At 36.8% G+C, this 25,444-nt stretch overlaps 1 protein-coding gene across 1 annotated transcript; it reads right to left on the reverse strand.

The window, feature by feature from the left end:
- LOC129790517 (glutamate receptor ionotropic, kainate 2-like) lies at positions 1-25,444 on the reverse strand. Its single transcript, XM_055828023.1, has 20 exons — positions 25,252-25,444; positions 25,002-25,148; positions 24,843-24,905; positions 21,344-21,547; positions 20,375-20,586; positions 20,129-20,317; positions 19,880-20,032; positions 19,753-19,798; positions 18,969-19,031; positions 18,669-18,801; positions 18,396-18,585; positions 18,039-18,158; positions 16,452-16,598; positions 15,921-15,996; positions 15,768-15,786; positions 14,415-14,613; positions 8,654-8,885; positions 6,141-6,233; positions 3,388-3,554; positions 1-408 (listed from the first exon to the last, which is right to left on the reverse strand). The coding sequence occupies exons 1-20, from the start codon at positions 25,322-25,324 to the stop codon at positions 175-177; spliced, it is 2,760 nt and encodes a 919-aa protein (XP_055683998.1). The 5' UTR covers positions 25,325-25,444; the 3' UTR covers positions 1-174.

The following is a 25,444-nucleotide window of genomic DNA, read 5'->3' on the forward strand; positions in this document are numbered from 1 at the left end:
TTTTCCTTTTGTTTCCTTCTCTCTCTCTAAGGATTAGTTTATTTCTCTTCTACCTTTAGCTCCTCCACCGCTAAAAGAATTTTATGTACAGTACATAGTACATTCAACAAGAACCACACAGAAGCAAATTTAGAGAAAAAAAAATAAGAAGAAGATGCGTTGATTATTGAAAAATTATTTCTGACCGAAAGGCATGATGATCTTGTCGAGATGTTGCGTGCTGGATGTTGTGCCGGCATTGATGGCATTAGCCATTGCGGTGCTCCGTGATTCGGATTCTCCTCTGGATTTCGATGAGGACGCCTTTGAACCTGTTGAACCGCCACTTCCGCCGCGCACGGGCTTTGTGGTGATCCAAATGTTGAGTGCAAATTTCAGTTCAGATTTGAAGGCCTCCCACGGTGTTATCTGCAGCACCACCACCAACCCCACGTTGTGCCACACAAATTTCGCACGATGTCCGCGCACAGCATGGCAAAATGTACGCAGAGATGGAGCACAGGGGGGAGTTGTTTGATGTGGCAGGGATTTATCGTTGAGTTGTCGTCATGGGATGTAATTTGTAATTGAATTTACACGAAAAAAAATTGAGAATTAAATAAACATTAATTCTCTCATTTAGTCACTCTCAATGTCACTGCATAGCAAACACGTAAATTTTATGCACACCAAAAGCACAAAAAAGCTCTTTTTAGCCCAAAATAAGCAAAAACAAATTGAAAAGTTCCCAAAAAACGACTTTTTTGGCTTTCATGCGGGGAAAATTGCGTTGCGAGTTAATTAAAATTGAAAGCAGGAAAAGAAGGAAAGTTAGTAAAGATTTAAACAAATTTTTAGGAGCTTTTTTTTCCAATGCACACACCGGTATTTGAATGATTTTGAAAATTAGGGGAGACCGGGGTAAAAATAGTCATTTTGAAATTTTCAAATGCCAATTTCTCCCAAAATATAAATCGGAAAAATCGGAAAAAATTAGGGTGCAAAGCCTTACCAACCTATAATTTTTGACAGTAATTTGGAGGTTATCCGATCAGTACTTTAGGAGTTAAAAATGAAAATAGATTTTTGGCCCATTTCCGAAACTTTTGCGTATTGAGAAAAACGCGTTTTCCGAAGTTTTCCTTCAGCAATTTTCCAATCTGATAATTTTTCTCACTAGCTGGGTTACTACAGAAAACATTGCCAAGGTGTATTCTTCAATAACTTTTAATCATTTTTCTCTACAATTTTTTGAATCAAAACATACCCCTTGGGGTAGATCTAGTCATCCCATGTAAATCATATGGGAGATCGAAATTTTTGGCATATTTTCTATTCATTTGTTGCAAAATGGCGTGTTTGAGAAAATCGCAAAATTCTCTGTTTTAGTGCGTATAAAAGTGAAATTCCTTGTCGCGAATCAAAAGGTGAGAAGTTTAGCTATCAACTACTATCAATCTCTCAGGTGGAAAATCATTGGAAATGCCGGAAAATTCGACCGACTTTATTTAGCCAACTGGTGACTATATTTACCCGCCGCGTTTAAAAATAGTCAGAAGCGGAAGGGTTTAGGAAAAGCTCGAAAACTCATATTTCCCGTGGAGATAGAGAAAAATGATCCGAGACAAAGTTTTAGGCCAGGAAATTTCCTATGAAAATGACTTATCGAGTAAATTGTCTTGCCTTTGGGGAATCGTGCAGATAAGGATTTATGCAAATTGACTATTTTTACCCCGGTCTCCCCTAAGGTGATGGAAGAATTAAAAGGTAAGTCAAACTCTTTTTGCTAAGGAAGATTTTTGTGAATTTCTGCTTAGAGTATTGATCTCAAGAAAATATTCCTTTATTCCCAACAATAGAATTTGGCGTTGAGTTAAATTTAGCAAAGACACACACCTATTTTTACCTCAACTTCTTATTTTTTTAAAAAACCATTTCAATTTTAATTAATTTCACAAAAAAATACATGAAGCCTTTTCTTGTGTATAAATTTAAAAAGTTAGAAAATTGAGACTAGCAGCTAAAAGCTGTTAAAATCGAATTAATTAATACTTTGTAATATATCAGTGGCGCCATCTGTTTTTTTTTTAAACAATTTAAATAGTTCAGACGCTTTCAATTACTTTCATTAAAGTATTAATAATATTAAAACCTCTTCGTGCTTTCCTTTAAACCTAAATAAATTTATAAAAATTTATATTATAATAAAATCTCAATAAAACTCTCCAAAAATCAATTAAATCAAAACTTTATCGAACTTTCCTTAACGCCATCTACCGAAGCAAACCTCAAATCCAGAAATTCTCTTTACTACGCTTTTCCAGCACAATGCTGCAATAATGATTGTGGTGGAATTATTCAACGAATTATTATCTCTTTTAGGTTTTCTTTTCAATTTGTAGCTCTCTGTCTCTCCCACTTTACATTCAACGGCTTTACAACGCACCTTTCGAGAAAAAAAAATTATACAAAATGCGCAAAAATATTCCCTCAAAAAAGTGGAAAAAAAATAAAACCCTTCGGTGTGGGAATAAAAATATGTATAAAATGGAATGTATGCAAAAATGAAACACGAAATATGATCGATTGAGTAACTGACAAATCATCATAAAAATTTCCATATGGCTCCCTTCCCCCCTCTCACGCGACCTTCACTTCTTTCCCGCGTTTTTTTTTTTTTTTGAGTGGAAAAGTGGTGCTGAAGATGATGTAGGTGGATGGGGGGGGGGGTGGAAAATCTAAGGGAAAGTGATGAAAACGATGGGAGAGGATGGTGGTGGTTGGTATGGAATATGAGATGGGAGAGTGAAGGTAGCAAAATTCAAAGAAAAAAAAATTCCCAAGAACTTGGTAAAGTCTCTCTGTGTGTGTAGTCTGAGCTACTCTTCAATGGTAGATGGGTGGGTTAAAGAGCCCACTTTTGACTGTTTTTCAGGTGAAATTCAACCCAGCCGCGTAAACATATCGAGGGTACATAAAAACCATCCCAATCCTCAACATAGAACTCCTTCTTCTTCTTTTTTCCCTCCTCACCACCACAGATGCTCAAGATAAAGGATCTCACGTGAGCTTATCTTGTGCAAGTTATATATACTTATGTACAAAATAAATCATCTCTAGGTAAATAAGTAATAAATTATGAGCGTCGCGGTGGAGTGACTTTTGCATGTTGTCTGTGACAACAGTATCTCATCACTTCCTCCGAAAAAAAAAGATGAAAAAAAAATCCAATCTATTTGCTTAAATTGGCAAAAGAAAGGCAAACAGATGAGAAGAAAAAAAAACATAATAAGCTCCCCGCAGATGAAGAGCAGAAGCAATGGGGTTGGTTAGCAGCAAAGCAAAGAAAAAAAGAAGAGAAGAGCAAAGAAGTGAGCCACAGGGGGAATAATATTCAAAATGACATACCCTCTCATCCACGGCGACTCGTCGTACATTCCAGAGGAACTCGAGGATGCCAATGATGAGGGCCATGAAGCATCCAAAGCCCAGTACAACAAAAACACCACCCACATTATCGATTCCCAGTTCAGCGGCACTATCAGATGAACTTGTCGTTTCCGATTTGCAGCGCCCTGTAAAAGAGATACGAGAGAAGCTCTTTAGCATCACACACACACGAGGAGGGTTCAAATGGGGGTCGGATGGAGCTCATCATGAAACGCACACAACCCCCCAACTCTCCCCCAAAAGAAACCCTCAAAATGTGTTCTAATATTTGGCCTCTAGTGGGGAGAGAAAATAAAATGAGTTCTCGTGGGAATTCGCACAGAAAATTAGTTGAGAAGTTTTCGTGGGAATTAATTTAGGGGTTTTTCTCTCAAACACAATGTACGTACACCTAGTAGGGGTACAAACCCACCACCCCCAACCCCATTCTAATTAATGTTTTGTAATTATTAACATCATTACGGTGCGCAATGTAAATTAGTTTTTGTATAATTTTCAACGTTAAACATGTAAAAAATAATTAATTTTTTATGCTTTTGAGTCTATCACGAAGTTTCTAGTGACTTTTGGATGATTTTAGACTTTTTTCTCAAGACACAAACCTCAAAATTTCTTCTGTATAATGTAGAATTTTTTGAAATTGTTTAAAAGATAGATTAATTATCAGATCAGGGCAAGGTTTTGGGTGATTCGGGGCGGAATTCAGTACTCAGTTAGACATAAAATTTTAAGTCGGTCTTAAGGTTTTAAGTCAGGTTTTTTTTTAAGTCTGATTAAAAATTTTTAAGTCAGGCTTGGATTTTTCTTAGTTGTCCAGGGAAATATGAAAGATTTTCTGATTAAAGAACTTAAATTTGATCAAAAATAAATCTTAAATTGCATTGAATAGAGAGCAAGAAATTAATAAAAATTAAGACTATGACTTAATTATTAATATTTTTATTTTATTTTATTTTTTTATATTAATTTTTTTTATTATTTTCTTGACCGATTTAAAACCTTAAGACCAACATAAAAACTGACTTAAAATTTTAAGCCCGACTGAGTAGGGAATTCCGCCCTGGTTTTAAAGAAATCTTTATTAAATTTATTGAAAAAGTTTAATTTGTAAATAAGTATTGTTATAATTTTGGTTTGTTTCTTAGAAAAAAAAATTGTCTAAAGTGGTCTAAATCGTATAAATTTTCCAAAAAAAATATTTTTTTCATTTTTTAACACAAAAAAATTAAAGGAAAATATTTCTGACTTCATTTACAAGACTCTAAATTTTGCCTTAAATTCTAATACAAGCTTTAAGTTAAATAATCTATACGATTCATGTTGAAACAATTTGAATGTTGTGAATAAATAAATTCTTTTAACTATTCTCTCTTGCCCCAAACTTACTGATTTGAAATTCGTCAAAGGAATTTGTAGAGAAAAAAAAGAATCAAAACGACTAAAAACCATCGAGAGTCCATCGTGAGATGCAAAGGATGCAAATGAAATAGATATATCGAGGGAAAATGCAGATAGAAAGCAATCCACAATGTTTGCAATAAAAACGCGACACAGAGAAAAGCTCGACTTACTGCTGCACACAGCAGTGGACTTTGTCGTTCTGTGTAAATCGCTTTTTAATTAGGGTACAAGCTTTTCCGCAAGAAGAAGAAAATGCAATTTACAGGAACTTACGACGAGCAGTTCAGTCCTCATAAATTCATTGTTCTTCCGCTCTATCGTTGTACATACATATACCAAAAAGTTCCCACAAATTGGATTGTGGTGTGGTGTGCAAGGAAAATGGGAATTTATGTGCACCAAAGAAAAATCACTGTCATTTATTTGTTTGGAAGAAAAAATCCACGAGAGAGGACATAAAAGAAACTTATTAAAAATAATCCAAGATATTTTTCTCAGGGAATTCCCCCTCTGATGTGAAAACTTATACGGGGTGATTTGTATGAAAAAATTGTGGGAAATTTTTCAATCTTGAGCTTTTTTCGGTGGGGACGATGCGGGAAGCTTTTTTTTGCTTTTCATTTTGTACTATTTTGTGAATGAAAGCGTGGGAAAGTTTTGACAAAAATTATTGGCAATTTCAAGTGTAGTATATAGCAGAGAAAAAGGAAAAATGAAAAATTTATTTTGCAAAAGAGGAAATGTAGTACAGACTCGAGAGCTTTTGCAGCGGAGAATTCTTGCATGAGAAATTCTTCATTTCGCCTTGTGATTTATTAAGTTTTAATGAGAAATCTCTCTTTTCTATTTTGTTTGCATTTCCACTCTTTTTTTTCCTCTCTCTCAAATGAGTAGATTTACAGATTTTCCAAAAACCCTCTCCCCCAACATGGGGAGAAATGATGGGAAACTTTGCATTATTAATTCCATGACATTCTTCGGAGAGGGTGTGAGTGGTTGAAAGTGAAAAAAAATCATCAATTTATGGGTTCTGTGCGTGAGGAGGAAACTTTTACTCCCACCAAGTCTCTCTAAATCTCCCATGGGGCTTATCTAAAATGTAGGCACTTTATCGACATTTCATGTGATTTAGTGCTATGCGAAAGCCAATAGGAGCACTCGAGGGTGGATTCTAACCCAAACTCCACGAAGCCAGAAAAGCTGAAATGCTCTTCACTCATCCCTAAAATCATAAATAAAGTGTCTCATGGAGCTCCCCGAGTAAAGTGCGCAAAGACTCTCCCAGCTAAGAAATAAATTTTATAACTCACCATCTCTCCACCACTTTGTCTTCAACTGATGGAGCTTTCCCTCTTCTTGCATTTTTAACACAGCACCACTAATTGCCGTCCTGTAGGGTGAATCTGCAAGAAATGAGAAGGGCTACATCATTAAACATAAAATTCAACAGCACCACACACCATAAACTATCAACCGTAGGCAAATTTCTCCAACACACCCTGTAAGGGCTATGATTTACAAATTTACGCCCCAAACCCTTCAAGAGGCCCATTTAAGGTTTTTTTCTCTCTCTCTTGGGGTTGTAGTACTCCCCACCCTCCCAGGAGATTTAAAAGGGATTCCAAATAGAAAGGGCACGTGGCAGGTGAGAAGACGGTAAAAATCTTTACGAAAAATGGAACAAGATGAAAATATTTATGCGTGGGAGATGGGGAAATCCATACAAATTTTCAGTGTGGTTAACACGAGCTGAGTGTGGTCAATTGAAAAAAAAAAGAGGAGGAAGACAGAGTTGAGTAATGTATAGATTAAGGATTACAATAATCCTTAATCGCGATATTTATTAAAAATGAATATAACTCAAAATAAAGAATTTCTTTAACTATGAGTTCCAAAACAAAACTTTATTGGGAAGTGGACTTGAAAGGGTTAAAATCTAAATAAAAATATTCAAGGGGTATTTATCTGTAGAATATTTTGAATTTTTTGGCGAATCATACGTAGATTGGTGAGTAAATCCAAATATTTCCGAAGATCCGAATACTTTCATTACGATAAAAGATTTTTGCTTAGAAGCGAATTATTTTTTTCCGGCTTGAAGTTAGTACTTTTTAGGCTTTAATTTAGTATTTTGGGTTTAGTTTTACTACCTTTAAGGCTTAGATTTTCTTCCTTAATCTGTACCTTTTAGGAACTAAAACCGAATAATTTTTTTCAGATTTTAGTTTTTTTTTTTTTAATTGTCTTTCCTAATCTGAACCTTTATAAGAGTAGGATTAGGGGAACGTGGCCCAATTCCGACCTCCAAAAGTCCGAGCAGAATGAGAAAAAAATTGTATATAAAATAAAAAGCAATATTCTTAAATATTGTATCATTTTAAAGCCCATTTAATGCTCTTTTTACTCCCATAACTTACTAATTTAAAAGTTTTATCGATTTTAATAATAGTAGATTGAAAAAAGGTCGAAGAATGCCGGATTTGGACCACGTTCCCCTATGTAATGACGAATATTTTCATTCAGATAAACACCCCTTTTCATTTTTAAATTCATTTAAACTTTTCCTTCGAGCTTATTTCAATATCAGGCTTTTAGATTTTATTTTTTATTCAATTTGTTTCAAGAATGACTGAATTATTCAATTAATGTCCACACATAAGAATAAGAAGGTTTCAGAATAAATATAAAAATTAAATAAATTTTCCTTTGAAATCTATATTTCCCCCCGTTCTGTTCAACTCTGTATCGAAAAATAAAAAGCGTGCTGGTAGAGCTTTTTTATTTCTCCTAAAAATCGAATTTCCCTTCGAATTTATATTATTGCATAAAGATTAATTGAATGATATGTTGTGTGAAAATCATTGCGGAATCCCAATAACAATTTTCCCCGTGAAAATTTGTACGAAATTGTTATGATTTTAATTTAGATTTTATCCACCCTTTTTTACACATTTTCCTCCATTATGTGAATTGTTATCCTTTTATGTTGTTCCCTTTTATTCTCAGAATGGGTATTACAGTGTGTGGTAACTTCTGCCAAATTGCTGTGCATAAAAAATATCCCGAATGTCCTTTTGGTACGAGTGGATGAAAAGAAAAGAGAAGAGGAGGATACGCGTGACAAAATTGAGGTAAACCCAATTAGTGAGTTTAGTCACGAGAATGTCGATGAATCGCCGAGCTCAATGAGAAATTCATCATGCAAACTTTACTCAGTCGTGCATTTACTTAATCCCCACACACACAACACAGAGGCCAAAAAGGGTGGGTCGGATCCCCACGCAGCTGAGCAAATTATAACCCCTTTCCCGCCACTGATACGGAGACTACCCTAGCCCCCGCCTTTTGGCTTACATTGTGTTTGATATACTTTTTTTTTATAAATTCTTAATTAGTGATTCCCACAGAGTGGAAATTCCTCGCCCGGAACGTGCTATGAATTATTCCACAGTGCGGATGCAGCAAGAATAATTCTAGATAGAATATCCAAATAGGATATACATATGTACATATTTAAAAAAAAACCACCGGGGATTAAGATTTTATTTTTTCGTTTAAAGCTCAAGCTTTGAAGAGTTTTTTTTTGTATGTTGAAACTAAGAGAATTAATAGAATGAGAATAAATTGAAAATTTTTAAAAGGAAAGAATTCTTCTGGGAATAGACAGAGCTTTCACCCGGCGCCTCCACTTGCATTTTGCAATATTCATTTTTTCTTGCAAGAAATCATCAAAATAGAAGATATTGGGGGGTGGAAGAATCAAAAGAAAAATAATGCAGAATTCAACAAAGAGATGTATAAGAAGAAAAGGATTTCTACTCACTGACTGGCATGGCTATGCCGTAGCCTTTGCTATCCAGCAATCCACCAACTTGCATCAATTCACAATTCCTCTCTGTTATGTATTCAAGTGATGTGGATTCCATGAGGAAAGCATAGAGACGCTTTCCCTTCTTAACCCGCTCCATACCCTCTTCGTTGTCTTTTGTGAAAACTGATGGTCTAGCACTCTCCATGGCAGCCCACATTCGCTGATATGTTGAGAAATTGGACTCCTAGAAATGATCAAAAAAAGAGCATCTCAGCATTTTTTATCTGCCTCTCTCTCTCTCTCTCTTTCTGGGAAAAGAATCAATGTCAAGTGGCAAATTTTGATGATTGCCCATCTAGCATTACATTTACGAGCAAAGAGAGAGAACTTTTCATCCCCCGTGACGTTCACACAACCCCATTTTGGAAGAGTCCTCAAAAGCTCAAATTTCTCTCAATTCATCCACAATCTATTCCCACCCCCTGTACACCACACTTACAAAGTACTTTGGGGAACAATTAGAGAGGAAATGTTTCAAAGTATTTTCACATTTTGGGATAATTGCATCGTCACAGTGGAGAGGATTTTGATGGCTTTTGCGGAGAGTTTTCACCCCCTCACTCCCCAAAAACCGCACCATGCGGATTAAAATTGCTGTAGAGACATTTACAATGTTGAATGAGGAGTTATTCGATTGCATCAGGAATTAAGGGGAAGGATAACAGTGTATTTAATTTAAATGAACCTTGCAACGAAGCCACACCTTTAAATACGTTATAATGAGCTTAATTCAAATAATCAAATTATCAGTTTTTTTTTTTTTTTTTGGGACTCCTTTATTTTGTTTTCCTGTGTACAACACTTTACAACAATTCTTGATTTTGATACAATAGGACATGTGGTGCAAAAACCCGTATTTCTACACTTACAAACAATCATTACTTTAAAAAAACAAAGCACATTTCTTGAACAATATTAATTTTGATACAAATCACTAGGCCAGTGTCTACGCAGTCTCCTGTTCATATTGTTGACTAAAAGAATATCACGTTCCACCGAAGTGTTTGGATGATTGTTGAGCCTCTCTTTATATGATTTGCTTCTCTGCAGTGCCACCTCCTTCACTGGCATAATGTCCACGTCGTTCAGAATGATTTGGTTTGGAACGAACCAAGGAGCTCCCACTATCATACGTATGGTTTTATTTTGGAATCTCTCGAGAATTTCTATGTTAGAGGCTGCTGCAGACCCCCACAGCTGTATCCCGTATGCCCAGATTGGGATAATAACAGTTTTGTACAAGAGGATCTTATTCTCCAGAGACATTTTTGACCTCCTTCCAAGAAACCAATACATCTGTCTGGTGAGGATACTGAGATGCTTCCGTTTTGCCCATATATGGCTCCTCCAATTCAATCTCCTATCCAAATGAATTCCCAAATACTTCACTTCTTCAGTTTGAGGTATGCTTTGGTTGTTAAGTGAGACCGAAGGGCAAGATCCATTCTTCAAGGCAAATGTAATGTGCTGCGATTTGTTCTCGTTGACTTTTATTTGCCAGAGCTCCAGCCATTCAGAAATTGAGTCCAAGTGCTTTTGTAGAAATTTGCTTGCTATCGCAGGATCCTCATGAACCGCCATGATTGCTGTGTCATCAGCATAAGTGTATGTTGTGGTGTTGGATGACAAGGGGAGATCCGCTGTGTACATAAGGTAAAGAAAGGGGCCGAGAACACTGCCTTGCGGCACACCAGACTTTATGCTGCGCAAGTCCGAGGACTCATTTTGGAGCCGAACATAAAAGAATCTGTCCCTCAAATAAGATTCAAGAATTCTAAAGAAGGAGTGTGGAATGGATCTTTGGAGTTTGGCACATAGACCCTCGTGCCAAACCTTATCAAAGGCTTGGCTCACGTCTAAAAATACTGCAGAGCAATATTTTCCGTCCTCCAGGCTGCGGTTGATCACGTTCACCATCCGATGCACTTGTTCTACAGTTGCATGTTCGGCTCTAAAGCCAAATTGATGACTTGGGATGAGTTGTCCGTGTGCGATCATTGGTCTCAATCTTTTTAAAAACAGCTTCTCAAATACCTTTGAAAGAACTGGAAGAAGACTTATCGGCCTATAAGACGCGACATCCTCGGGCTTTTTTCCAGGCTTCGGGAGAACAATAATTTGGGCAACCTTCCATTGTACAGGGAAATAATGCAATCTCAAGACGGCGTTCAGGAGTATGGTAATCATTCTAAAGCCACTGACAGGAAGCTCCTTTAACACTCTACCAGTGATTAGGTCATAGCCAGCCGCCTTTTTAGGATTCATCTCCTTACATATCGTGTTTTTAATTTCCTTTAAAGTGAACTTTTGGATCTGGACGGTTTCGCCGTAGGAATCTACATTTCTGTCACCCAACTGAGAGTCAACAGGTACAGCAGCATTTGACCAGGGAGTGAAGGTTTTTTCCAAATGGTTAGCGAAGACTTCAGCCTTTTCCGTGTATGTTCTTGCCCATTTTCCGTCTGGTTTACGTATCGGTGGAATTTGTTTCTGAGGCTGCTTGAGATTTCGGGTGACCTTCCATAAATCATATCCGGTAGCTTCCGTAGGAGATAGCTCTTCCAAATAGTGCTGTATTGAATTATTTGTTACCTCACGCAAAAGATTTCTCAATTCCTCTGTAGCTTTGTTAAAAATTTTCTTATCAATAGGAGACCTAGTAATTTGCCATCTTCTTCTGAGCTTTCGGTTTTCCTTGATTTTTTCCTGTACAGCCACAGGACAAAACATGGTGGGGGTCCTATTTTCCTGAACTGGGGTCGAGTCCCATGCTGCTCTCTGTATGGATTCCGTAAAACTCCTCAGTGCCACCTCAACATCCCCAGGTGCTTTCAATCGAATCTGCTGATTTAGCTCCTCATCAATCCTCCGTCTAAATTCATTCCAATTTGTTTTCTTGCTACACAAGGTCGGTTTTCGACATTTAGGTGGAATTTCTGCGTGCATTTTTCCCAACAGAGGAGAATGATCAGAGGAAAGGTCAAAGCTTGACTCAACAGAGCACTTCTTCGGGTCAATTCCCTTAACTATGCAAAAATCAATCAAATCAGGAATTTTATTGATGTCGCTGGGCCAGTAGGTTGGTTCACCTGTAGACAGGTGATGCAGTCCATTTTTTTCCATAGCCCTATAAAGCTCACGCCCCTTTGCCGTCGTCAATCTCGAGCCCCAAAAAACATTTTTTGCATTGTAATCTCCAGCTGCCAAAAATTTGTTGCCCAGTGTTGCAAAAAATTCTTGGAATTGAGGCATTTTAATTTTGTGTTTCGGAGGACAATAGACAGCTGAGAATTGTATTGGGCCATTTAGTGTATTAACAGACACAGAGGTTGCTTGTAGGTAATCTTTGCAATATTTTTCACATTCATGGTGCATTAAAGTGGACTTTATGAGAATCGCGGCACCACCATGGGCACTTTGGTCTGGGTGATTTGTGTGATACAGTGTGTAATTTGGGACTTTAAAGTGACTCTTCTCCGTAAAGTGAGTCTCAGATATTAGCATTATATCAATTTCATTTATAAGCAAAAAATGTTTTAGTTCTTGTGCACGGTGGCACAAGCCATTGGCATTCCAGACAGCATATTTTAGTAGCACAATCATTTTGAATTTTTCTTATTGTTGTTGTTGCTTTTACTTACAAAGACGGTGAGTAAGTTCATCATTGAGCTCATTTGTTGCATCAGTGTTTTCATCATCTCCTTGAGTTCCCTCATGTCGTCACCACCCGAATTTGTTTGCGAAGAAATTGTCTCTGTGTTTGTACCTCTCACAGCATCCGCATAAGACCGCTCCTCATTTTGTGACGTCATAGGTTGCCCCTCTCTTTCCAATCTTTTTTCTCTGAGCTTTGGGTAGAGCTTTTGCTGTAGTTGTTTGTGAACGATGCAGCCTCGATAATTCGCCGGATGATCTCCATCGCAGTTTACACATTTGACGTTCTCATCCCGAGACTTCCGCGTGCAACTCTTTGTATCATGATTTCCCGAACATTTTACACAACGAGATGGTCTGTGACAGAAAGATTTCGTGTGGCCATAACGCTGGCATTTTTGGCATTGAGGAATTTCCCTTTTTGCGTGAGGGGCTTCAATCACAACTATGGTGTTTAGCATGCGCGTAATCTCATAAATATCCTTGTTGTTTTGCTGTTGCTGCAGGTTTACATAAAACATTGGAAGTGGAGCTTTATTGGCACGGTTCCTGATGTTTGTGATGCTCGTGACTATGTGGCCCATGTTCTTGAGTGCCTCTTTGATGTCCTCGACGGCAGTAGAATGATGCAAATTTCTCAGCACAACGCGGAAACTTCTGTCTTTCTTGCACTGATACGAATGCAGGTCTGCTTTTCTTTCCCTCAACTCCTTCAGCAAGACACTGTATATCTTACTAGTTTTGGGCTGGATTTTTACTTGCTTATCTTTCATGGCCTTTAAAGTATACGCATCTTTTGCCAGAGACTCAAGAAGATTTGTCAGTGGCTTTATATCCTCCACACCATGTACAAAAATAGGCGGGGGCTTTGGTTCATTTTCTTCTGCAGCTGGGGGACTTGGGGGATCTCCACCACTGTTGTCAATTTTTTCTCCGTTATCAATGTTATCATTGCCGCCATTTTCCATGGGAACGTCTTGGAGGGTGTTAAAAATATTTGTTGATTCCTCAATTCCATCGGGACGTACAACCCAACCATCTAGTGTTTTTGATTGCTTGTTTCTTGGAGTAGCAGGTGGGCTATCTCCTCGTCGTTTTCCTCTGGCTGTATTCCAGGTCGTCAATTCCTTCACAGAAGTCATACCGACAGGTTGAAAGGATTTTAAAGCTTTTTATACGGCCTTTTCAGCCCACGGATAGTTTCGCCCACAACTTGTGTTGTTTCCGTGGACCTAGTAAGCCTAGAAATAATTGCCTCAATGGCTCAAACACAAAATCGTGTGAGAAAATCCCAAAAAAATCAGGAGTACCTTATTCAAATGGTCAGTGGTACTTGCCTTTCAATCTGTCACTAAAAAAAATTATCAGTTTGAAAGAAAAACTCTCTGGTTTGATGCAAATATGTTTTAAGCTTCTGTTCATCCTTCGCCCCAAAATAATTCCTGATAGAAATTTTTCCTTAAAAGCTTTTAAAATTAATTTATTTTAAATTAAAAAAAATATAAAGAAAAATCAAGAATATTCATAAATTCCATTGCAAATTGCCTTGAGGCTACGTATTGAATGTCAAAAGCAGAAATTGATGGAAAATTTCATTTTTCAGGCACAAAAAGAAAACTTTCTTCCAGCTCTGATAGACAGTGCGATATTTTGGTTCATTTGATGAAATGAATTTGCTCAAAAACTCCCTTCTAAGTGAAAGAAAAGAAAAAACAAGAAACAGAGTTATGGGAAAGCTCTGTGCGGGAGATATTCAATATATATATATATGGGAAATTAGGTAGCTCAGTGCGAATAGAAGGAAGCTTTTCCATAGGAAAGTTTTAGCTTTAGGTAAAAGAAAAAAAAATTCTTCATTGGTGGTGAGAAGATAAAGTTTGTCTTCGAAAGTTGGCACTTTGAACTTCATTTTGCCACCTCACTCATATATATATAGAGCAAAAGGAAGCTGGAGGGAATTATGGCGAAGGCATACATTGTGAATGAGGAGGAGGAATTGTGTGTTCATATTGCAACAAAAGCTCATTCAGCCGAGGGAGAAGGAGAACTTTTGACTCACCTTGAAGAACGACAGGGTGCTCCCACCGATTACAGCTCCGTATTTTATCTTACTCTGCTTGGCCAAATCTTCGGCACTCTCAATGGTGGCATCCATGCGCTCCATGGTGAGGAAAGCCGCGAGGTTTGCCGTGTACGATGATAGCATAATTAATGCAAAGAACCACCACATTCCCGCCACGAGTCGTGTGGAAATTGCTCTGGAATATTAAATTTTGTCGCATCAGAAAATGTCAACTTCAATGAACCTCCTGCTGGGTGGGTGGATGGTTGACTTTTCCAAGCCACCCCCTCCGGGCTTTTTGCTACATTGTGCCCTATTTATTGGTCATGGCTATTCATTTCTCTAACACATATCATCCACATGTTTTCGCCTCTATCATATCAACCTCTCTCTTGATCTATTTTACATCGTTCTCATCATTCCACAGCATGGTAAAGCAATTGGGAATGATGGTGAAAAGGAGAATTGGATGGTGAATAGATTAGAAATTTAGATTAAAAAAAATACGTGAGCAAGAGAAAAGCTTTTGCTCCATGGAGAGCTTTTTAGATTGCTCAAATATTGCCTAATAATTGACTTGAACAAAACATAAAAAAATAAAATAATATATATTTGAATTTGGCGCGCACTCGAAGTGGTAAATTCGAGTGGTGAAAATATAGAATGTGGGGAAATAGGAATGATTAGGCGGCAAAAATGACAGATCGGATTTGGAAGGCAAGTTGTATGGATGCAAACGTGCTTGCTCTATAATAAAGTGTAATTTATCGCGTATAATTCGGAAAATTTCGCGAACATGTCTTCCAAATCCGATCTGTCATTTTTGCCGCCTAATCATTCCTTTTTCCCCACATTCTATATTTTTACCACTCGAATTCACCACTTCGAGTGCGCGTCAAATTCAAATATTATTTTATTTTATAAGTTTTCCGAACAAAAATCTTATTTATATTTGTAAAATACTTTGCCCAATAATTGTCTCAATTTTCGCTCAAATATTAATCTATAAAATTCATAATTTGATGAATTTTAAATATCTTTGAGTGTAGGAGATAACTTTTTAAGACCTTAAACAGTTTTTCAAAACATTTGTGAGCTTTCTTATTGTAATTACGTGAGATATTCAAGATTTATTTCTTGTATGAAAGCTTGTAGACAAGCTCTCAACTCTGTTTTAGGTGTTCAATTTGGGGAGAAGTATGAAGTGGCAAGGAAGAGTCTTATGGGGATTGTGGTTGATACACAGAAAGGAGGCTACCCTTGGGATAAATTTTGCTGTACTCAGCTGAGGTGACCTGACCATCCACCCCTCCCCCCCCCCCAACAATTTCTCATTCAAAATCTACTCACTTTGGTAGAATATCACAACCTTCGGTGGTCCATGCAAAGAGGCACATTCGTTATGTTGTCGTTTTACCATGTTTGACAAATGGAGAAAATTGTTAATTAGAAAATCTTGTAAAATGATGGAAAATTCCTCCCTATGAGAAGGTTTCACCTTACCTTGACCCATTATAGAACCCATAGTGAGCCATGTGCAGTTCAGCATGTCCCAGATATTCTCAACTTCCTCCGGTTCCTACGTAACGTGTGATTGTGGAAAGAGAAAAGGCTCGTTAGAGAGTATCTAATTGGGGAAGACTTAAAAGCAAAACCCACCCCCCCATTTAATGTGTAAGATATCCATCCCATTTTTCCTTCTAAAAGGAAACAAAAGGGATGAATCCTGTCATCCCATCCCAGAGGACATTCTCAATCATCAATTAATTAAGGTGAAAACACCCCCTGTAGGTTTACCCCCAAAATGTTTCTCTATATTTCCTCATTGTTTTCATCCCCCATCCACCCCCAAGCACACTTCCCATGTATGATGATTAAGGGTCCGGAAAAAAGGTTTTTATCCCATATAGAACGCACCACCCCTAATTGCGTCCATCCCATCCTTCTTAATTTCACCCCATCAACCCCCACCCTCCGGTAAACCAAAAAAAAAGAAAGCATGTGGTGTGTACAAAATAAAATGAATGTTTTTACCGTGTTACACGGATGGGGGTTCTCCCAGTCGTCGGGTGCCATTCTAGCTAGCACAAACAGGAGGATAGAGACACCGAGATAGGCTGATGCCATGTAGATCCACACATCCAATGACAATGGACTGAGGAATGAGAATAAATCCGGGGGCTAAATAATTTACACATAATTAATTTTTTATTATATACACCTCCCGAAAAAGCTTTATCACAAGTGCCGGAGAGTAGAAGCACAAAAGCTCAGGCAAGGATTGCAATGATGTGGAAACACGGGGATTTTCTCCATTTGGAAAAAAGGTTTATGTTACGCAAAAGGTTTTTTTTTCTCATCTTCCTTCTGGGGTAAATCAATGGGGCGTTTAATTGGTTCAAATCATGCCAAAAGGGTTTCTTTTTTTTTCGTTCTTCAATAAAACTTCAATGGAAAATAGCTCAAAAGGCACTGAAAAACTACCGAAGGATATACTTTTATTGAGTGCCAGAAAGTCTATCCATCTAACCCTTTTCTTTCGTCTGATTTTTATATTTTACTGTGTTGGTGAATTTATTGGATTTTAATAAATTTTTTGATCAATAATTGACTCAATTTTGGGATCTGTAGAAATTTAGTTAATCAATTTATGCAGCAATTTTGGCTTCATTATTGTACAATATTTGATTGATATTTGAGAAAATAAAAACCCAGTAAACAAATTGAATGAATCATCAAATGCTCAATCATGATGGACTCAACCAGATTGATCTAATATTCATCAATAATTGAGTAATTATTATTTCTCAATCCTCAAAATTTGAACCTAATTAGTTTTCTCTTAAAACAATATTTTTTTCAAAGTTTACTTTCTACAAAGTTTAGCTAATTAAATTTCCCTACATTTGAATGTAGAATTTATCGAGAAATATTAAAGAAAAATTGAATCTTGGGACGATTTAAAAAAGTCAAATTGGCCATGGTGACCAACAAAATCTTCTAAGGGTTAACTGGGGGAAGACTGGTGGTGAAAGCTTTTACCTGGCGTCTCCACTTGCATTTTGTAATACAGGAGTATTTTGTTAGCACAAAATCACAAAATACAAAATAAATTGCAAATTCTTGCTGAACTATAGGCCAAATATCGAGGAATATTTGATCAACGCATAAGCAAATAAATTTGAATTTATTTATTAATCCACCGAGATTTTCTTTAGCTATTCAAGCCTTTCCTATTGATTATTCAGCATAAGAAATTTCATCTTCTCCAATATACTTTGCTTGGAGATTTAATGAACAATATTCATTCAGTGAATGTTTCCTTAATTTCCACAGGGAGAAGTGCGAAAGGAAAAACGATAACATGTTTAGCTTTTCTCAACACATTCACCGACGGAAAGAAAAAAAAACGGAATCAATCCTCAATAAAATTCCCCTTTTGTGGCATTTTCTTCTGGGATTTTTCTTATACTGTTCAATTCAAGCTTCATTGGGCCAATTTATCAGCAATTTCATGCGGTGAAATGAGCGAATTAAACGCCCCTCCGTGTGGGAAGTTGTGCGCGGGGGATTGGTGAGTGGGTAACACACAAGGGCAAAAGAGAATTGATGGTACTGAACCTGCTTTATTGGCTTGGCATACAAAATACTGACGCCAAGGGTCATGAAGGGCATCGTAAAGTCCACAGCGGTTCGCCTCTCGTAGGTGATTGTCAAGTCACAAATTGCCAAGTCAGCTTTCTGCATATTACACACACAACACATCAACAATATAATTCAACATTAATATAAAAGCTTAAACATAAATTCTATATGTACGTAACATAGTATAAATATTTCCCTCCTGAACTTGTTATATGACAGAAAATCAATTTAGGTGTGGAATGGGGGGCAATAGATGGCCAATGAATGATGTATTGGGAGTAAATTGGTCAATTTGAGATGAAATTCAGAGTGAAGGATTTTTTCTTTACTCACCCTTTCAAGGAGCTGCTTCACCAATCCATCCCATTTCTTTGTGACTTTATTGAAGGATCCATACCTGTTATCCGGAACTAATTCAATTCGATATGTGAAGCCGAGAATCTTTGCAATGCCATCGAGAAGATCCAACGAATACCCCATGAAGCGGGCGTTTCCCTCGAAATATTCTCCCTCTTTGGCGGGGCTGGAAAAAAAAGAGAAATATTTTTACATTCCCATCCCCCCAAAGAAAAAAAAAGGAGGGAGCTTTCCACCCCCAAAGCGTACCGAAACGAAAGGAATGGCGGACCGAGACGTGATGCCACAATGAAGGTTTTATTCTGCAGCGACTCAACAATCTGCGAATAGACTTCACCCTGGCTCCTTGTGTAGTTAATACCATGTGTTGGATCCCATGTAGCTGCAGGCATGTTATATGTAATGTTGCGGATGTTTTTGTCCCCATAGCAGTACCCGAAAGTGAGTGAGAGAGAACGAAAGGGAACAAGATAATATCCAAGAGGTAATTAATTGAGATTTAGGGAATTGCAAAAGAGAATGAAAGAAGACGCAAAAAAAAGGTCTTACCAATTTTCTTAAAGCCATCCTTGGATGATTCAATGATTTCCAATTCAAAGTGTGTCCGTCGTCCTATTCCCAACAACAACAACAGTTGGGGAGAGAGGGAAAGAAGAAAATTAGATACGACATTAAAGCGGATTTATCGTAAAGCTGCTTTTCATGATCAAATTTTGCGGACATCGAATTTCAATATGGTTTGTTAGGAAATTGAGGCCTTATTCTCTTTTCCCTTTCTTCTTATTAATTCTAATGATTTTGCCCTTTAATGGATTGATTTTAATGCGCTGGAGACGCAAAATTTTAGTTTTACTCTAAAAGAAAATTTTCTGTGAGAAAGCTTTTTCCTTAATGCAAAATACCTGAAGAAGAGGTAATAAAATATTCGAACTATCGTAATCTTTGGCCGAATTTTGAATCTTGATTAAATAAATTCGAAATAGAGTCTTATGAAATAAAATTCAATGATTTTTTCTTCAAAATTTCAAAGAATTCTCTTAAAACTCTTCAAACTTTTCCTACAAACTCTTACAAAATATTCTTTGAAAAAAAAAATAAAATTCTCCCTAAATAAACTAATTCATTGTTGACCCTCTTCCTATTCGCATGGATACATATTTCACGCACCACTCACATAATTCTCCGTGGAATATTCATTAATCCTTCACATACGAAGGAGATCACAGTGCGGATGATGAAAAATAATTTACGGCCAGTGAATTTAATGCCCAACTCACCGCACTAAAACTGATTTCAGCGTGAGATTCACTGCAGAAATGTCGTGGGGACTCACCTAAATCATCAAATACGATGGGCCCGGTGATGCCGTGTTCGGTTTTCTGTGGGTTTGCGCGCAGAGAGGAAGAAATATGGTTTTAGAGATGTGTTCGTGACACGCGAGATGGGAAAAGTTTAATTACCAGCTTCATGTAGTTGGCAATACGGAGACCATGGGGCCACTGTGAGGGGTGCTTGCAGCTCATTGGCATTGCGAAAATCTCCTCTGAATTATCCAACTCCTGAAGAGCTGCTGCGAAAATGCGCACAGCATCGTTGACCACGGCTGACTCTGTCTAATGGTTTTGCAAGAAGATTTATTATTTCAACAAAAAGTTTTTGCCGCGTTGTCTCTTAAAAGCTCTCTCACTCTTCACAAATGATTATTTTACCTTAACGTGCTCTGGAGACATCCTGAAGACCCTGTTGAATCTCTTCTCACCCTCTTCCCAGTCATGAACTGCATTCCTCAGCTCAAAGCTCTTGGGATCAATTAAGCGCAAACTTGTAATGTTGGAACGAACAAATTTGAGTTCTTCAAAATCAATTGTGTGGGTGTTGAGGGAAGTTATTACGTAGCTCTGAAAAAAGATTTAATTTTAATAATAAAAAATTTTGTTCAAAGATTTTTTTCTTACTTGATAATCTTCCATGAGTTTGACTTCTTGTGCCTGACGCAGAATATCGAGAATTTTGTCAGGTTCACAGTCAAGGACAATGTTGGTTTCACCGGAAGTTTGAATCTCCTTCAAGAGAGGCCTGTAGTCGGGATCATCGCCCAGTTGGCGTACTGTAATAGGACTATCCTGCGGCCCATGAATCTGAAGGACATCCTTCAAACGCATTAACCCTGAAAAAGCAGGAAAAAAGTTTCTTTCAGAGTTTCTTTGAAAGCTTTTTTCTAAATGAAAATTCAGCTCATAATTTTGACCGAAATAGAGCTTGAAAGCTTTGGAAAGTTAATCCTTTTTTTAATTGAAGGATTTATTCTATTCCTAACCACGGAGAAAATTTAAAATTTGAATGAAAATTCAAAAATTGCACGAATAATTTATTATTTTTAAATATTTCTTTGAAACGAATATATCGATAGAATTAAAAAATTTTAAAACAGATTTTCCCTAATTGTTACTGTGAGAAAAGCTCCGTACTTCGTCTTCCTAAAACTCTTTTCGTTTTTAATAAAAAATAAATGTGAAAATATTTATTAATTTTGAAAAATTTCTTTGCAATTTTTAACATTAAAAATAGAAATTTAACGAATTCTTCAAAATGTTCTCTTTTCTTGAAAGCTCCCTCAACATTAAATGTTGCCCGAATTCTAATATGTTTTAAAAGCTCCATTCATCGTTTTCCTAAAACTCTCTTTGTTTTAAAAATAATTTAATAAATATCCAAAAATAAATCATAAAGTTTATAAAAGAAAATTAATTGAGCTTTCAGTTAATGAGAAAATCAATGGAGTGAGAAAATCAATGGAGAACTTTTAATTTTTTCCACATAATGAACAGGAGATAGAAAAAAAACCCTTCCAACTAAGGAAAGGTAACAAAATTAATGGCCAGGGCAATTATATATGAAGCTTAATCTCATGCAAAAAATCTCACCTTCATCCTTTTCATAGATAATTGTGAAACTTTTCCAGCTGTAGTCAGCAAGGAGGTCAGCTAGGGCTCGCGAAAGGACATTGCTGTCCGGGTAGACGTTGAGGGTCATGGCGCCAACTGTGCGGAATCCTCCAAGGGGTTCCGGAGACCAATGAGTTATAATGTGGGGCACCTCCATTGTGTGACAAATCGCACTGGCAATTCCTGCGGATTAATACCACAACCCCCCATTGGGGGAGAGACTTATTGTTTCATTTTATTCCACTACCCACCCAGCCGCAATATACGCTGAATGGTCACGCTGTAATCGACAGAGCTGTACAACCAAGTTTCAAATGAATACGGGGTTTGATTGAACTGGAAAAGTTATGTGATGCGTTACGGATAATTACAAATGTCCTCGCGCGTCAATTCAACCACCAAGAGGTATTCTCACGCACATGTCATCATCATTACGTGTACCATTGTATAACATGAAATAGATCCCAAAGCATGGGCTGGTGGATTTTCCACCCAGAACAGCGTGGAAATTGAATGCAATTTGAGAATTTAAATGTGTAAAAAGCTGAAATTATTTTACTTTGTATTGAATTTTGAGTGGAAGAGGAATGTTGCACCGTATCATCAACCAAATATAATCAACTCGAAAATTTTGTATCAATATCATCAAATTTACCCCCGTAGAAGTGTGGGAGGAAATTCATCGCATTGCATATAAATGCAAAATCAATCACACGAAGATAAATATTTATTATTAAATCCCAATTATCATATTGACTTAAGGCTGCTTCAATGCAAATTCACCCACTAAAACTCTCTCTTTCTCTCTCACTGCATCTCTAAATAACTTCCTGCTATACAAATAATATTATTTTCAATATTCTCCTGTGTAAAATGCGCCAAATACGCGATGAAATACGATTCCATCCTTAACATAATCCCCCAAAAACGAAGTCGATAGAACGTTGAGTTATAAATTGAATTGGGAAAAGGGGAGCACATATTGGTTCGACATGCAAAAAAATAAACGAATTCTCAAGAGGAAAATTGAGAGATTTTCCTCGTAGAATCATTTGTCAAAAAACTTTCCTCCTCAAGTAATCTGAGAGATTGAGAATAATAAAATTTTCCTCTATGAACATTTCCTCGAGACATTGAGGAAATGTCTCGGGTACAGGGAGTAAATGGAAAGTTTTTGAAGACTCAGTTTTTCGTGTAAAAACTTTGTATACATGAGTGGATGAAGAGATGCAATAAAGTTTTAAAGGTACAAACTTGGTTAGTTTATGCGTAGTGAATGAGAATGTGTAGGGGAAGATTGCCTAAATTCGAACCTTTATTCAATTAAATTTTTAATTATTTTTCAAAGAAAAAAAAAAGTTCAAAAAGCTCTGGAAAGAATTGTTTTAATTAATTTTAATAAATAAGCTAAAAAGTTTAGAATTTCTTGAGAGAGATTTTTAATTTTTTATGATGGGGATTTTTAAGGACTTTTTAAGGAGCTTTATGCGTCTTCCAGGGGCGTTAAGGTGAGTGTCTAAGTTCAATGAAAATGGTTTGTAGGTTAAGATTGAGTTTTCTGTGAATTACAACTTTCACCTTTATCTCTTTGGGAAGATCAAGAAACTCTAAAAAAAAATCCTTAAAAATCACTTTAACCCTTAAAGGACTCTGCTGGCCATCATGGCCAATTCGATATTTTAAATCTATATAATAAAGAAAGGTCTCTCTAAAATATGGTGTCTGTTCAGTTATGCATTTCTACACCGTTGGTCCGATCGTGATGAAATTTGGTAGAGAGACTCCTGATACCAGGCGGTTTTTACCAACGACATTCATTTTCCCCCCAGAGCCCCCCTTCACATAGCCCCCATATAAAAATCACGCTTTTTTGACTACTTTTTGAATCTGGCGCCATAAATGTTGTATGAAATTCACTTTTTCCCTTTGAAATATCTGTTGGAGGTTTTTCTGTGGCCCATCTATATAATAAAGAAAGGTCTCTCTAAAATTTCGTTCCTGTTCATCTATGCATTTCTACACCGTTGGTCCGATCGTGATGAAATTTGGTAGAGAGACTCCTGATACCAGGCGGTTTTTACCAACGACATTCATTTTCCCCCCAGAGCCCCCCTTCACATAGCCCCCATATAAAATTCATGCTTTTTTGGCTACTTTTTGAATCTGGCGCCATAAATGTTGTGTGAAATTCACTTCTTCCCTTTACATTTTTTTTTGATATTGATAAGTGCATGCTTCATCACAATTTTTCTCTTTCTAAAACTTGCGCGAAGCGCAACAAATCCCCGCGAAGCGGGGCGAGGTAAATTGGAGCGAAGCGACAATTTACCTCGTCTTCAAATAATTAAAACTAATATAATCTAACGTAATTAATTCTAGATCTATATATGTAGGGAAATTCAATTACTTCAATTCCATCGAAAGAAAAATTAGAGAAACATTTTTTTCTTTTTGAGAAATTATTAAGGATAAAGTTTGAGGTTAGAAATATTGGATCCTACAAAGGTTGAAACGAGTAAATTTTAGCCAATTTATTGGTCAATTTATATTTTTCTAGTCACATTTTGACCTTTTTCATATCATACGCAGCCGTTAATTCATTGAAAATTCATAAAGCTGTCGAAGAGAGAATAATAAATTCTATTCTTTACAGCAACTAAGGCTTGCTTGCCTTGTGTCGAAGCTTTAACAGAAATAAAGCTCTCAATTTTGCAATGGAAGGAAATGATTCTCCTACATATCCTAAACTTAATCACATTCCTGCTTATTTTCATTGAGAAATAGTAAAATGAGTAAAACAAACACCTCCGTTATTTACAGGAAATTTTAATTAAATATGTACCTTTTTTCTCCCTACAAACTAAGGGATGGCCACGTTATTTTGGAAACTCTACAGGAACAAAATGGCCAAAATGTGAGAATTTCAAATAATTTTTTTGAGCACAAAAATTTATTTTCTAAATTGAAAATACTGAATTCTTATCAATATTTGGCCATTTAACAAGAATGCAAGCAAATTTCGAATTTTTGGTTTCAAAATTGGCTTGAAAACCGCTCTTGAAAGTCCCCGAGTTTCCAAAATAACGTGACCATCCCTTAATTTGCCAACTTGTGTAACTAAACCCCCCCTCTATGCACCCTGTATGCAAAATGCAACCCTTCTACACATACTCGCACGTCGTAGCTGCGTCTTAGTTAATGAAATCAGAGATTTTGTAATTAATTTCTTGTTGAATGTGTCTCAGCGGGGGAAATTAAATTAAACTCCACACCGTCAAAAGAGAAATTGTGGGCACACGCTTGTAATGTTTTCCCAATGAGAAGGATCGAAGTGTGAAATATGAGAAAATATCTCGCACGTTTTAATATTCAATTTTGTGATTTTTTCATTTGCATTTTCTCACATTGTGCTGAAAATTTGCATTTCATTCATGCGGATGAGGGTGGGGCGTGTAGGAGGATTTAAATTGAATTATACCTGCTGCCTGAATGGAGCTGGGGCCAAAGATTGCAGCAACTCCTTCGCCAATTAATTCGCAAACTGAAAGAGAGACATTTTGCATGAAATTTCATTCTTGATTTCATTTAACGCCATAAAGGGAAAATTGTTCTCTATATATCTATTGTACGTATATACCTATCTTCTCCGTGACAAAACTATCCCATTCCGTGACGTTCTTTAGTATTGGTTTAAGCTCAAATCGCCTCTCGTGCATATTTACGCGATTGATGGACGAATGGAAGGCGATTATTGACTCATAATCATTCGTGCTGAAGATAGCGCCTGTGGGAAACCACACATATATATATATATATATATATATATAGGTATATAGAAGAATTAAATCGCCTAGAAATTTCCACCCATCTAAGCCCATCACACATACCGATCGGGATTGTGCGCTTTCCACTGGCAAATGCCAGCACAGCAGTGAGGAAAATCACAAAACGCAGCTCCATTTTTGCACCACAAAACCCCCGCAGTGTGGGGTATGTTTGGGTGGATTTTTCTTTAATTAATTTTTACACTGACCCAGAAAATTTGTAATATTCTGGGGAAAATATCAAACAAAACTCTCA

This window comes from Lutzomyia longipalpis, chromosome 2, assembly GCF_024334085.1.
Source record: "Lutzomyia longipalpis isolate SR_M1_2022 chromosome 2, ASM2433408v1".
In the NCBI taxonomy this organism is placed as follows: Eukaryota; Metazoa; Arthropoda; class Insecta; order Diptera; family Psychodidae; genus Lutzomyia; species Lutzomyia longipalpis.